The sequence below is a fragment of the Sinocyclocheilus anshuiensis genome, unplaced genomic scaffold (assembly GCF_001515605.1).
Source record: "Sinocyclocheilus anshuiensis isolate Anshui unplaced genomic scaffold, SAMN03320099.WGS_v1.1 scaffold181, whole genome shotgun sequence".
In the NCBI taxonomy this organism is placed as follows: Eukaryota; Metazoa; Chordata; class Actinopteri; order Cypriniformes; family Cyprinidae; genus Sinocyclocheilus; species Sinocyclocheilus anshuiensis.
Genome location: NW_015540898.1, coordinates 942095 through 957965, shown reverse-complemented (window position 1 = coordinate 957965; position 15871 = coordinate 942095). Strand labels below are relative to the sequence as shown.

The following is a 15871-nucleotide window of genomic DNA, read 5'->3' as shown; positions in this document are numbered from 1 at the left end:
TTAAATAGTAATATATATATATATATATATATATATATATATATATAAAAAATCTAAAAAATCTAAACTGTTTCTTCCCAACTGTGGACAGCTTTTTGTTTTTGTTGTGAAAAATGTTCTAAACGCTTATCTGTCTAGTTGAATAAATATTGGAATAAATATTCCGGGTCATTTCACTTGTTGAAGATCTAAGCACATCCCATTTCTTTGAGAAAACAGCAAAAAGGAAAAAGGATCATTCTTCCAAACATTAGCCAAAACTCACACCTACAAAACACAGCAGCATGTCAGCAGATGTACTGTATCATGACTGAGACTTCAGTCCCACTGACTACAGCCGCTCACTCACAGCCCGGGTTATACAGAAGCATTATAGCGCCACCTGGTGGAACATACAGATGAATGAGAACCAGAATAACACCTGCTCTCACACAAGAGCTCTGATCCAAAACCTAGTGTGCGTTTACAAAAGAGGAAATGTAAGACATCTCAAAGGGAGGCAGCAGAAGAATAATACCTTATTTTGGCTAAATTCATTGGATGTACTGCATATATCCTTCACAGAGATACATGAAATATCCCAGAAGTACACTACTAAAAACAACATATTTGAGTGTTTTTGCTCTTATTTTTCTGTCTTTTTACTCCCAGTACATATCTTTTTGGAGCATGTCTCTCATGTATCTAATGCCCACAAGCAAATTGGGAAATCCGAATATTAAAGGGGAATTTTTATTTTTTTTTTTTAGCTTTTTTTAGCATTTAGTTTCTGGCATGTCTGTCAGCTCAGAAAAGCAGAAAAGAAAACACAGAGCCAGTTTGTTACGTGCTGTCTGAGTCTGAAACTGTATCATCCAGCGAGCCGCTTAAACCTGCAGCCGGTTTCTACATAGATAGCTAGCTATTTGAATTAGACCACCTCGGAGCCATATACAGATATGTTTCACACCTCTTGTGTCAACACGCCCCACAGAAGAGAGGGGCGGGGTGAGCAGTAGCTCATTAGCATTTAAAGAGACACGCACTGAAACGGCTCGCAGTGAACAGAGCTGATTTTGACAAGGAAAAAAAGAAAGATGTTGTTTTACATGACCATTGAGGAATTTTAACCAAATCAAGACAATAAACAGGTAAGATTTTAAAACGCTTTCTTCTCAAATAACATTTTTATGTGGTGAAAATCTGTGTAATTAGTGATGCGACTGTACATTATGCCATAAATGTCTGTCTTGTCCGAACTTTGTCTAGGCTCAAAGCCGTTTGTTAGGAACTGTTTTTCTTTGCAGAAGCTTTGTGCTTTGAGTTAATAAAATATTTCAACTCGGATCAATATTTTGTATCTAATGATTTACTTATGTGGCAAGCAGTTGTGTAATAAGTGGGATAACGTACATCCAGCCAATCAGATTTAGATCAGATTTGAAAGTGTTTCCAGTTTGGTGTGTCATGCGCATCAGGTGTTTAGTGAACGGACATTGTGCACTGAATGAGATGTTCCTCACCCTGCTGGTTTCTCCAGGTCGCTGCTCTCGGCACATTTAAAAGTCACTCTTTTGGCACATATCGGTGGTCCTGCAGCAGCTGCTGGACTCCTGGCCGTCACTGGGGATACTGGAGAGGGTTTCCCACGCTGCTCCTCCTCTACTAGAAGATCCCGGAAGGAACTGGAGGAGGGCGGGGACTGAACTACTGTCGACCTGACAACACAATGACATAAGGTTTGGATGAGTGACACAACTGATGAATTGAAAACATCATTAGCCAATCACTGTTTCTAAATGAGAAAGTTAATGGCTCTGCCAAAATCACCCATAGGCTTAAGCTAGGACACTTTAAATAATTTCCCTTATATAAAGTGACCATATTGTTTATGTATGCATTTATGTTTTCACCTTTTATTCAATTTTTTGATGGACTTTTACTTTTTAATGGTAAAAACTGAAATAAAATTGTTAGCAATAATTAAATGTGTTATTTAATGCATTAGGAATCATTAATCAAGGTATACTATTTATACAGCTTGTTAAATGTTAAAATGTATTCGTATTGCTTTGGGTCTTTGTCATGTTGGAAGGTAAACCTCCTTCCCATTGACAACTTTCTGGCAGAGGGCAGCAGATTAAAGTTTGGGGTGGGCAATATGGCAAAAATATCATATCATGATTTTTTTCATGAAAATCACGATTCATGATTTTTTTGTTATGTTGGTTTTATATTTTGCAAGTTGTCTGAGCAGTACAGTCAAACTATTTTTCCTATTTTAAAAACAAAGCCTTATAAGGTAACAAAATATAAAATAAAAAAAACAATGGCAGACATTTAGGCCAAAGTGGGCGAAGATAAAAATCTTTGTCATTATGTTATATTTGTTATTAAAAAATAAGAACAAAGACGCACATTACAAATACACATAATATACAAATAAAACAAACAGTACTTTATTTTTCAGGTATGGTAGGTGTATTTTGCAATAGCATTCAAAAAACTGAATGAACAAATATATATATATATATATAAAAACACTATATACACTTCACTGTATAAATTATACATTGATTCTTATTAAAGTGACTGTATTAAAGTTCTTCAGTCAAGAGCAGTGAGTGATTTTTCTCTTTGTGTTTTGTTGTTTTATTAACATTAAAGGGATAGTTCACCCTACAATGAAAAATCTGTCATCATTTACTCGCTCTCAAGTTGTTTTAAACCTGAATGAGTTTCTTTCTTCTGTTGAACATAAGTTATTTTAAAGAATTCAAAGACCAGCGACTGTTTGGTTACCCACATTCTTCAAAATATCTTCTTTTGTGCTCAGCACAAGAGAGAAATTAATACAGGTTTGGGACAACATGAAAGTGAGTGAATCATTTTCATTTTTGGGTGAACTCTCCCTTTAATGACAAGCGGCATCATGTTTAGTACTATTAGTCTGCTGTCACTTTAAGAGCTGCACACATCTGATTTTCTCTGAACTGTTTACTTTCACTTTAGACATAACCAACTGTGTTTACATGTAAACCTTGTGTGTTTTTGACAGTATTAGCGCAATCAGACGTGAAAGATAACTCAGTAATCAGGCGCTGTTTGACAGGTTTTTTAGCATGCGCGCGCTTCAGGTGTACACGCTCAGAAAAAGCGCACATCAGAACAGCATGTGAATGAAATGTTTAACCGGCAAGACTTTAAAGCACATGCAAATAATGTACTTTTGTGATTGTGAATAAGTGCAGTGTTCCATGAGTGTAACTCTACCGGCGAGTTAACATTTGATGTGAATGTATGTTGTGTTGTACAGTATATTGAGACGGAGGTGCCAGAACTGCAACTGATAAGAATAGTAGTGCGATACTACCATATTTCTTCAAAACCAGATTGTGGAGACATTTTAATTGTTCACGATCAAAAATCGTCATATCGCACACCCCTAATTAACTTCATATCGCACACCCCTAATTAACTTGATTTGACAGTCCTGTTCCTCATGTACATACTATGTACTTATTGTAGTAATTACAATAACTAGGTACTAACCATAAACCTAACCCTACCCCATGTAGTTACCTTATATTACCAGTACTTCCTTGGGTAAGTACACCGTAAGTACATTGTAAGTACATGTAAGTACATGTACTGTAAAATAAAGTGCAACCAATTAAGGCCCAAAAAAACAGAGAACATGTCACGGGAAAAGAGGACATATGGTCACCCTACATTATATGCACTTCATTTGAGAGACATAATGGAATAAGGCTCTCACCAGGTCTTCACAGGTTTAACCAGAGTAAGAGACGGCGGTGATTTAGCAGAAATATTCTCTGTGCTGCCCACTCTGGAGGCCAGAGCCATCATCTTCCTCTGCTTCTGAGACATCTTACTGGGGACGACTGAGACCTTAGTGCTGCTGCTCGAGCTGGTGTTCATTAAAGCAATAAGCAGAGAATCGAGTAAAAAAACAAAGCACAGTAAATAACTAGCTGAACTACCATGATGGAAGACTTACGAGCTGGGACTCTTGTGTGTGGCACCCATGTTCAGAGAGTTGGCCTCCATCTCCATGATGGCCCTGAGGTCCAGGACAGAAGCCGGTCTACAGAGATTGAACGTACATTCAGAATTACAGCGATACCAATCAAGAACATCCACTGTTTGCTGTGACAGAGCATTTCAATCACCTTGCTTTGACTGTAGGGATGGGTTCAGGGGTGGACGACTGAGTCGGCACGGGGCCATTCTTCAAAACAGGGGTGCCAGGAGGAGTCTTTAGTCCTATCGGTCCACGTCTCTCATACTACAAACACCAAATATTCTTTCATGCAACAGTGAAAATTCTGTCATCATTTACTCAGACATAATGGGATACGAGTTCTCTGGTGGGAGGATGAAAAATTACTTAAATTTCAGTACCGTATAAAACTCAACAGCATTCATTTTATTGTGATAACTCAAGCAGAGCGAATCCACAAAGCACAGCTATTTGGACTATAACTGTGTAGAATCTTAATACAAAATATACACTATCATAAGTATGTTTATTTATATATTTTTAAAATAAATTAGTTTTATAAAGCAAGGATGCATTAAATTAACCAAAAGTGACAGGAAAGGCATTTACACTGTTACAAAACATTCTATTTCAAAGGCTTTTTAACTTTCTACTGTAAAAAAAAAAAAAACATGCATAAGTTTTCACAAAAATATTCGATAAAACACTGTTTGCAGCAAATCAGCATATTAGAATGATTTCTGAAGGATCATGTGACACTGAAGACTGGAGTAATGATGCTGAAAATTCAGCTTTGATCACAGCAATAAATTCTATTTTACAATATATTCACATAGAAAACGGTTATTTTAAATTGTAATAATATTTCATATTTTCAGTGTATTTTTGATCAAATAAATGCAGCCTACAGCAATTTTACTAGTATATCTTTACATTTTACAAATGGACAATACATAAATATATAGGAGTACTGTGTATTATATATAAAACAAAAATAATATCTTAATATATAAAAAGTAAAGTTACACTAAAAAGCAATAATAATTTTGAAATAATTTTGGATTAAATATTACAATAGCTGTTGCTTTCTGTAGTAAGTGAAACTGAAAATAGCATTTTAAATAATGTGTTATTATACCACCCACATTATGAAATGTGTGTCTCTGGAATTTGAGAGTTTGTATTATGCGGGTGTTGTGGCTTTACCTGCGTATCAGGCCTGTCGTGGAAGACGGGGGACTGCAGGTCTCGAGGGCTGCCCATATAACTGCCCTCAGAGTCAGACGTGATGAGCTCCGGCAGAGACTCCACTGAACTGGCCTTCACTGAATGAGCCAAACCTGAGGAGCACAGCCAGGTCAAACAGATCCAGCCAAAATAAACATGGCTGAAGTAAAACTACTCAAATAATAGAAATGCCCTAATAATTCATTTTTGCTTTGTGATCATCACGTGATTTTCGTCGTTCTAAACATTTTTGACTTGAAGGCCCCCCATTTTCCAACACAATATTCGAAAGCTCCTCATGCAATCTATAATATTTCCTCTGGTATGTTCTGCTGCAAGTATATGCAATTAAAAATATCTGTCAAAAAGTGTCAAAATATTAAATTAACCACAATTATTTTGTGATTACAGAAGTTTTATAACTGTATTATTGTATTACTGTATCATTATTTATTAAAACAGTAGTAATACTTACATTTTGCAAAGTAGCAGTAGTTTTATATTTTTCATAAAAAAATTTGTTATTAGAATTAAATTATATGAAATACATAAACCAGTGTTAATTTAGTATAACTGAGATACTATTATAGTTCTTATTAATATTTTGAACAACTTATTATATTTATATTTTTTGTTTTCATTCTACTTTTATTTAAAGTTTAAGCAATTTTGTTGGCTTTGTAATTTTTATTAGTTTATCATGTTTTTATATATGCCTATTCAATTTTTTGTTATTTTAATACATCAAGTTAAAGGAAAATGAGAAATGCCTTGAAAGCTAGCTGAAATAAAATAAAAAATAAAACATTTTATTTCAGTTAGTTTACTTTATTTCAAGAACATAACTTTTTAAAATAGTTTTAGTTAACTATAATAACTCTATATTTACTATAAGTTAATTTATATCATTTTAATTATTTCTGTGGCTGCCTTGAAAGTTTGGTGATGCCCACTGATTGAGAACCACTCATTTAGATGATCAATATCAGTTTTCTGAAGAAAGTGCGAGTGGTATTTTTCTGTTGCTATGGTCTTATGAGTGGTTGCTAAGGTATTTTGGGATGGTTGCTCATCTCGAAAGAGACCACCGAGGGATCTGATGAGCAATAGTGAGAGTGCTGCTCTGCTCAAACAGTTAATTAGTGTGTTTCATATGCAGGCTGAGTGAGCTGACCTGCAGTGGCCGGACTCTGGATGGCATCAGTAGGAGAGCTATGAATGACATCAGACAGATTGTATCCGCCAGAGCTGTCCGAGCGCCGCCGGGGCTTCCTCTTAGCCCTCATCTTGGCCTTCTTCAGCAGGCTATCGCTAGATTGAACACAGAGAGGACTCCGAGTACAGCTGGACAGTCCTTCATATTCATATTACAGTCTTTCAGCAGGAAGATTTCACACCTGGAGCGATCGGCTTCAGAGCCGCTTTTACAGTCCACAGCGGAGTCCCACTCTCGGTCCTCATAGGCGCTGAGATCCGGAGCGTCGGCGTATGGCGTGATGAGACGTCTCTGCATGGCTGGGATCTGTCAGAGGAGTCTGATGTCAGGATCTTTGAGCAGAGCTTCAATGAAGCAGACGAGAACGATGACTTAAACTTACCATTCTCCTGTACGCAGCTGTTAGATCCAGGAGGACACCATCGCTCAGGATCTCCAGCGCTCTGACAGACAGAGAGACGGACAGACACATGAGCTACTTGGGTATTTTCTTTTTAATTAATGCTTTTATTCAGCAAGGATGCACTAAATTGAGCAAAAGTGACAGTAAAGACATTTATGTTAAAAGATTTCTATTTCAAATAAATGCTGTTCTTTTGAACTTTCTATTCATCAAAGAATCCTGAAAAATAAAATGCATCAGTTTTCACAAACTGTTTTCAACACTGATAATAATCAGAAATGTTTCTTGAGCAGCAAATTAGCATATTAGAATGATTTCTGAAGATCATGTGACACTGAAGACTGGAGTAATGATGCTGAAAATACAGCTGCGCATCACAGAAATAAATTACAGTTTACAATATATCATCAAAGAAAACACTTCTTTTAAATTGTAATGATATTACTGTTTTTCCTGATAAATAAATTGGCCTTGGTGAGCAGAAGAGACTTTAAAAATCTTACCAACCCCACAATTTTAACAGTAGTGTATCTGTTCTTTTTCCTGAACATGAAAGTTGTCGGTGCTTCATACCAGAAGATCTGAGTGTTTTATATTCACAGTTTTACAATTAAAAGTGAAAGGTCAACCTCTTGCACCTTATTTCTTAAATATATAATTTGAACACAAGACTAAGCGTGAACTGAGGACATCCTTGCTTTCGGTTGAACGCAAATTTTGAAGGATGTTGGTGACCAGACAGCTGACGGTAGCCACTGACTTCCATAGTATAGAGAAAAAAAAAATACTATGAAAGTAAATTGGCTACCGTTAACTCAAACAGGTCTGGAACAACTTGAGGGCGAGTAAATGATGACAGAATTTTTATTCTGGGGTGAACTGTCCCTTTAAGCAGCAGGGGTTTAGTGGTCTGGATCTCACCTGGACTCCAGCAGCGCCGTCATGTTGAGGACCATGAACTGCAGGCAGGACAGTTTGAGCTGATCAGCGTTGAACACGGTGGCAAACTCCAGCAACTCCGCAGCGTTCTTCAGCGTCACTGCACACAATACATGGACAAAATCATCTCACCTTGGTGTCTGTTTTACACTGCAACATTTTGGACTATGCATGGTATATTATATGCAATGCAATAATAACAATCAAGTGAAAGATAAAAGTTCAATAGTTATTGCTACTTTTCCATACTATTCAAAATATCAAGTTGCAGTCGTTCTTGGAATACGACAAACGGCCTGTGTAAAACACTCCTGTTCAAAAATTAAGGGTCAGTAATTTTAAATTTTTTAAATTTTTTTTGAAGCAAGGATGCATTAAATTGATCAACACTGATAGGAAATACATTTATAATGGCCAAAACAATTATATTTCAAATCAATGCTGTTGTTTTGAACTTTCTATTCATCAAACAATCCTGAAAAATCAAATGCATCACAGTTTCCACAAAAATATTGGGCAGCACAACTGTTTTCAACATTGATAATAATCAGAAATGTTTCTTGAGCAGCAAATCAGCATATTAGAATGATTTCTGAAGATCATGTGACACTGAAGACTGGAGTAATGATGCTGAAAATTCAGCTTTGATCACAGCAATAAATTACAGTTTAAAATATATCATCATATAAAACACTTATTTTAAACTGTAATTATATTACTGTTCTTACTGTATTTTTGATCAAATAAATGCAGCCTTGATAAACAGAAGAGACTTCTTTCAAAAACACAAAGAATTCTTACCAACCACAAACTTTGTATTTTAGTGTATATTTTCTGAAGCCATATGACAGACTGCAGACTTACGGTTCTCAGTGATGGCGACCTCACAGATCTCCTTCAGCCTGGTGATCAGCAGCTGATCCGCCACCACCAGCACGTTACACACGAACTCCACATTCACAGACTCTGAGATATAAAGACAGATAATGGATTACACTGGCGAAAGGAAGAAACGGCAGGTAATAACATCCCAGCACAAAGTCTGGGGTGAAACCTCTGACAGTGGGAGACTCGTCGGTGTAGATGTACTCCAGAATGGCCTGCAGGACCTCCGAGGTGGTGGGCATATCCAGCGCAGTGCAGCTGGTGGCCTGAAGAGGACAGAAGACACTCACATGAACACAACAGTTCCAGTTCAGAGAGAAGATGCTGCTACTTTATGTCATGCCATCATACCTCAATCCAGGGGCTGCCCAACATACTGTTGAAATACTCTGCAGAAATAAGAGTCAAAATTAAATCACTAAAAGCACACACCATGTATAATAAAATATGATAATGCACACTTTGTTTCTTATGTGAAACACGCACAAAGAATGTCTAAGCTGCTAAATGAAGATAAATGGGGACTCTCAAGCTCCAAAGGACCATAAAATTAAGGGATTTTTAGCAAGAAACTTAAGTTTTGGTCTGTTTCTCACAAAAAAATGAACAAATTATGGGTCAGTTTTACATTTTCTAGTCATTTTCAACTATCACTGTCTGGAAAACAGCAGCAAAAGCATTCTGATAAATCTCTTCGTTTTGTTTCAACAGGTTTTAAAAGGATCCGAAGTTAATGAAGTGCCCAAAAATCACTCTGAGAATCAGTAATCATAATAGTTGCGTTTAGTCAGGGTAGACAGATACATACAGATATACAAAACAAAAGTTGACTGGTGCATTATTGCCATGTTTCTGAACTGAAATGTTCACCAAAGCTGCTTTAAAAAATACAGTAAAAACGAGAAAAATATTATAATTTAAAATAACACTTTTCTGTATGAATATATTGTCAAATGTAATTTATTTCTGTGATCAAAGCTGAATTTTCAGCATCATTACTCCAGTCTTCAGCTCAAGAAACATTTCTGATTATTATCAATGTTGAAAACAGTTGTGCTGCTGAATATTTTTGAGGAAAGTATTTGATTTTTCAGAATTCACAGATGAATAGAAAGTTCAAAAGAACAGCATTTACTTGAAACAGAAATCTTTTGTAACATTATAAATGTCTTTACAGGCATTTTTGATCAATTTAATGCACCCTTGCTGAATAAAAGCATTCATTTAAAAATATCTTATTGACCAGTATCATAATATTTTAGTATGATCATACTATTATACATTTTGATATGTTTTGTTAACATATGCTAATACTTTGATTTTATGTTTATATATATTTTTTATTTTAAATTTTATACAGGTTTTAGTAATACTGTTGTGTTTTTGTCCTTATTATTTTTTGTTATTGTAATTGTTATTGTACTGTTAGTTTTAGTTATTTTAGTACTTCAAAACATTTAATGAAAATTATAACAATTGCCTTAGCATTTAACTGAAATAAAATAAGTTTCGTTTTTTATATTATATTTTATTTCAGACAATGTTTAATTTCAAGTAATGACAATTTTTATGTCTTTAGTTTTGACCCCAAAGTTTTGAACAGTAGTCTATTTATTTGACAAAAAAGGGGGGAGACATTCCTATCCAATTAAAAAAACGGTGCAAAGATGTATTTTGAATGCTTCATGCTATACAAGAATGCTATACAACAGCACAATGTAATGGGCTTCACCTTCCAACACTAACAGCTTTATTTTCATTTGAGTCAAATTAAATACAGCATCTGAATCAATATGAAAATGTCAGTGGACACAAGTGTGAAATAAAACATCTGATCTCACCCAGCCGAGCGCACAAGACACATTTGTGACAGGGAAACTCTCTGCCGTCCTCCGAGCGCAGCGTGACGTCACAGAGGTACGAGCTGAGGACACACAATGAGAAGATCTGTATTCACAGCCACTGAAAGAGTGTATGACCTCCATTGATGCTTCATCACAACACACACCATTTTTTCTGGTTGAATCGCAGCTTGTTACCCGTCTTCTTCTGCACCACACTGATCTTCCCATTTTCAAACTTCACCCCATCAAGCCTAGTCAGTCATAAAATACTTATTAATTAGCAACCAGGATACCTTGATGAATTATAGCAACAGCCAATAATAACCCCTCATTTACATACAAAAAATATTGAAAGTACATCAGCAAAAACAGTCTGTTTAATTCTTAAGTGTTCAGCCGATTTTTATAACAGAACATTTTGAGAGTAAATTTAGAGAGCAGGGTGGTGATTAATGATTAATATGAGTTATAATTTAATGATAACAAATGGAGTGTACATTGCTGAATTTAAATTAAGTCTTATTTTAACACAAAATGTATGATCGTCACAGACCTACAAGTGAGCTTAAAAAGGAAAAGTTCCCTCTTAAGATACCTTGTTTTGAGCAAAATATAAGGTAGTATTGCATGTATTCTTCTTGTAGAAGCATAACTGCTTTTGGTGCAAGACACCTTGATTAAAGAAATAGTTCACTCAAAAAAGTACTCACCCTCTCACCCTCAGGCCATCCAAGATGTAGATGAGTTTGGATATTTAGAGAAATGTAGCATTGCATCACTTGCAATCAATGGATGCTCTGCAGTGAATGGGTGCCGTCAGAATGAGAGTCCAAACAGCTGATAAAAACATCACAATAATCCACAAGTAATCCACAGCACTCCAGTCCATCAGTTAATGTCTTTTGAAGCCAAAAGCTGCAGGTTTGTAAGAAACAAATCCATCAATACCTTTTTAAGTTCATACTGTAGCTTCCGATACGAGTCCATAATCCATAATAACGCTTCCTCCAGTGAAAAAGTCCATCACCTGATGTCCAAATCCACACACATATTTGTTTAAAACTGTTTCGGCTTGTAAACGGTGCTTGATCTGTGCATATTTCTCTCCTGATTCAGACCAGATGACTTTTTCACTGGAGAAAACGGTATTTTGGATTATGGACCCGTATTTTGGCTTCACAAGACATTAACTGATGGACTGGAGTGGTGTGGATTATTGTGATGTTTTTATCAGCTGTTTGAACTCTCATTCTGACGGCACCCATTCACTGCAGAGCATCCATTGGTGAGCAAGTGATGTAATGCTACATTTCTCCAAATCTGATGAAGAAACAAACTCATCTACATCTTGGACAGCCTGAGGATGAGAAGGACACGTTCAGCCAATTAAAATTTTTTGGTCAACTATTCCTTTAACATACAAGTAAACTTTGGGGGGAAAAATACATTCAAAAAGCATCTCACCGTGCTGAGAGGCTCCCCAAGCCCAGTTTTTTGGCGACGCCCTGCAGCATCTTCACTGGGTTTTGTCCAGGTTCACCGACATTACCGCTCTTGCCTTTTTTCCCAGACTTAGTGCTTTTGGCCTTGGGCTTGTCTGCATCCTCAAGAGTCTTAGCAGGAAGAGAGCGGTACACATCCAGAGCGGAGCACTTCTCCAGCCCTAGAGCCTGCAGACTGTGGATCAGCTGCTGCTGTGGTTCAGGATCGGAGCTCTGGTTAGAGCGAGGGACGATGGGCCGGGTCCCATGAATCAGCATCTCACAGGAGTCTGTGTAGATGAAGTGAAGCGCTTGCTCCAGCATCTCAGGAGAAACCTTCTCCAGGACCAGCAGATCACAGCCCACCGCGTCTTCTCCTTTCTTCACCTCTCCATCTTCCACACCCTCTTTGCAGCCCTCTGGGTGGAGCACTTTACGGAAGAAGTCCGACCGCATGGACAGGATGTATTTGTGTGCTGCGAAGGTGCGATCGCCAGCCTGCAGGGTCACGTCATGGATGCTGTCCATCTCATCGGCTTCGGCCAGGAGGTGCTGGAAGTGCTGGGAGAACGTGCACGCAGAAGCGGTGGGAACTTCATACAAGCTGAAGAACAGAGAGAAGAAACGTTAACACAAGATAATTAAAATTGGAAACCAGTTCAGAACAAAATACAGGAACTGAATGATTTTCACAATTTTATTCCATTAATAGTTCTTGAATGCAGTGTTATTTTAGTATAATTGAGATAGCTTTTCTTCGTACATTTTTAATAACTTTATTTATACATTTTATGATTTAATTTTGTTGTGTTTTTGTAATTTATGTGTTTTTTTATTTGTTCTCATATATTTTTAATATCATTGTTTTCATTAATTTTATTTCAGTTTTAGTTATTTTAGTACAACACGTTATTCTAAATAAAATGAGAAATGTTGCTTTGGCAACTATTGTATTTTATTTCATTTCAGTTAATGTTTTTTTTATTTCACGTAACAATATTTTTTTATGGTTTTAGTTTCAGTTAACAATGTTTGAATTCTTCCACCGTTGTAGACATAAATACTGTGCTTTTGTACAGTTTTCAAGCAGCAGTTATTTTTAGCCTACTTACACTTGGCCAATTAAATGCGCTTCCTTTAACTGGAGAGCTAAAATGACCAGGTGTAAAAGCCCATAGAAATGCATTCGAGATGGATTGCGATCCGATCACACAAACCACATCAGGAGATGGTCTGAGACACAACTGAACAAGTGCAAATGCATCTGGAAGCCACATATATAAATGTTATTCTTCCCAAAATGATAAAAAGATAAAGGCAGAGCATGGAATTTAAGATATATGCAACAGTTTTAACAAATTGGATCAGTAAGAACACATGAAGTGACATATGTAAATAGGCTCTTAATGTGATAAGAGAAAAAACTGGGCTCTGCAAAATACAAAACACAGACCAGTGGTTCTCAACTGGTGGGTCACAACCCTAAAATAGGCTGCTCAGTCAGACCATGTGCAGCAGAGGAAAAAACCAATGCTAAATGCATTGTAATAAAATGTTACTAACTATATAAACATACATAGCTAAGATAACAAAACAAACCAAACGCCTCTCATATTTTTTGCTGCTGATGTCAAGCTCTTAGGGCTCCGTGTCCAAGTAAACTCTACAGTATTTGGCCACAGATTTATTCATCAGCTGGTAACATGGCTGATACTAATGCAGTATTAACAATCTTTTCCAATGTGTTAGGATGATTAATTACACTTCCGCTGTTGTTTCGGTCTTTAAAAAAAAATTCAATTTGGTGACTTCCTGGTTTTGTTGGGCGTAAGTAATTCATGGTAATTTACAAAAAAAAAAAAATCAGTGTTTGATTCCAAGGACATTTTTGTTTACTTTTGTATAGTAAACAACTTTGATCAGAAGGAACTGGGACTATTCAGTGACACTGAAAGCCAGAAATGTTAAGACTCCAACATTCCAAACATCATTTAGCCACAAACATCTGTGCCCTTGTTAGTCATCATCATTATCTGCACCTGGTTTTAGGATCAGCTTGCAGCACTCCGAAATTCCGACCCTTCGAATCCATGGTGATGCTGACGGCTCTGTGGACGTAAGGAAGCTTCTCCAGACGGATTCGTTCATAAACACCCCCTCCATCTGAGTGACCGGACACCTCCATGCCATCTGACACAACAGAGCATTCATAAGTCACGGGTCCTTCCGATCTAGTTAGAAATCCAATTTTATTTATAACATATTTAGAGTTAAACTGATGGCCTCAATACCTTTTTTGTCTACAGCTTTCGTGTACTGGCCCAGCCACTGTCCACTGAAGCCCTCTCCATCCTGAGTAACAAACATCATGCTGTTCTTACTCAGGGCGATATCTGAGATGAAGACCTGACGGCCGTACGCCCAGCGACACTGCCTCACTGACGTGCCCATAGAGCGCCAACAAAACACCTGAAACATCAGAGAAAGACAGAGAGAAGAAAGCAGGAATATGAATATAATGATTACAATACCAGGTAAATGGTTGCTAATGTGTTCTGAGTGGTTGCAAGGTGCCTTACAGACTCAAGTCAAAACACACAGGCAAAAAATAAGGCCTTATGAAATTGTGATTTATTTTATTTATTTATTTACTTTTTTTTTTCTGTATTCTCTGTGTTTTTTTCTGGATTTCATTGTTAAATTAAATGTTAGTAATCAAAGGTCATGTCTAATTAATTAAAATCTTGAAACTTCTACAATTGACCGATCAAATGAGCGATCATTTCACTAGATAGGAAGAAAGAAAGACATGAACATCTTGGATGACATGGGGGTGAGTAAATTATCAGTACATTTTTTATTCTGGAAGTGAACTAATTCTTTAACAAAAATGTATTAAAAGTTTAATAAAAAATGTAATTTTTATGGCTCTATGAAATCAGTTTTATTTTTTCCTATATTCTGATTTGTTTTTCTGTTTGAATATATTTCTGGATTTCTTTTAAATTACATACTTTTTAAAGGATTAGTTCACTTTCAAATTAAAATTTCCTGATAATTTACTCACCCCCATGTCATCCAAGATGTTTACGTCTTTCTTTCTTCAGTCGAAAAGAAATTAAGGTTTTTGATGAAAACCAGGATTATTGGAAACCTGGCTGAATGACGCCATTCCGGACAGCGCGCTACAACTGCCCGTCTTTCAGCTGTTCAGAGCAGACCGCGACGCAGAATCAATGGGGAAATCGCGCGGCGGCGGGACATGCTTTTACATCAACGAAAGGTGGTGTACAGATGTTACAGCGTTAAAGAAGATGTGCTGTTCTGATCTAGAAGCGCTTTTCATTAACTGTAAGCCGTTACTGAAACTGAAACTCGCCGCGGGAGTTTCACTCGTTCATTCTCGTGAGTATTTACATTCCGCACGTGAGCTCAGTTTTACAGAAACTCGCTGATCAGATCACAGAGACAGAGCAACAACCTTTAGTTTATTCTATTCCTATTCTATCTATAGCACACCTGTACATACAATTTATTCTTTTTTTGTGGTTTATATTTATGCATGTGTATTTTATTCACATCTTAATTTTATTATCTGTTTGTTGTTGTTGTCTCCGTGTACTGGAAGTTTGTGACACTATAACAAATTCCTTGTATGTGCAAACATACTTGGCAATAAAGCTCTTTCTGATTCTGATTCTGATGATACCAGACGAGGAATAAGGGTCTTATCTAGCGAAACGACCGGTCATTTTCTAAAAAAAAAAGTAAATGCTTTATAAACAAAAATGCGCGCCTTGCACTGCTCTGCGATGCGCGTCCATGACTTCACATAATACGTAATTACGTTGAAAAGGTCACGCTTGACGTAGG

At 36.7% G+C, this 15871-nt stretch overlaps 1 protein-coding gene across 1 annotated transcript in view; it reads right to left on the bottom strand.

The window, feature by feature from the left end:
• LOC107688981 (inhibitor of Bruton tyrosine kinase-like) overlaps positions 1–15871 on the bottom strand; it is a 35977-nt gene that overhangs the window by 6963 nt on the left and 13143 nt on the right. The window contains exons 10-26 of the mRNA XM_016486835.1: positions 14290–14467; positions 14038–14188; positions 11982–12602; positions 10682–10768; positions 10515–10597; positions 9025–9062; positions 8843–8939; positions 8653–8754; positions 7771–7888; positions 6829–6889; positions 6628–6752; positions 6405–6541; positions 5210–5343; positions 4173–4288; positions 4001–4087; positions 3758–3910; positions 1503–1697 (exon numbers count right to left, since the gene is read on the bottom strand). Of these exons, the coding sequence (XP_016342321.1) occupies positions 1503–1697; positions 3758–3910; positions 4001–4087; positions 4173–4288; positions 5210–5343; positions 6405–6541; positions 6628–6752; positions 6829–6889; positions 7771–7888; positions 8653–8754; positions 8843–8939; positions 9025–9062; positions 10515–10597; positions 10682–10768; positions 11982–12602; positions 14038–14188; positions 14290–14467 (2483 nt within the window). The remainder of the gene's footprint in view (positions 1–1502; positions 1698–3757; positions 3911–4000; positions 4088–4172; positions 4289–5209; positions 5344–6404; positions 6542–6627; positions 6753–6828; positions 6890–7770; positions 7889–8652; positions 8755–8842; positions 8940–9024; positions 9063–10514; positions 10598–10681; positions 10769–11981; positions 12603–14037; positions 14189–14289; positions 14468–15871) is intronic.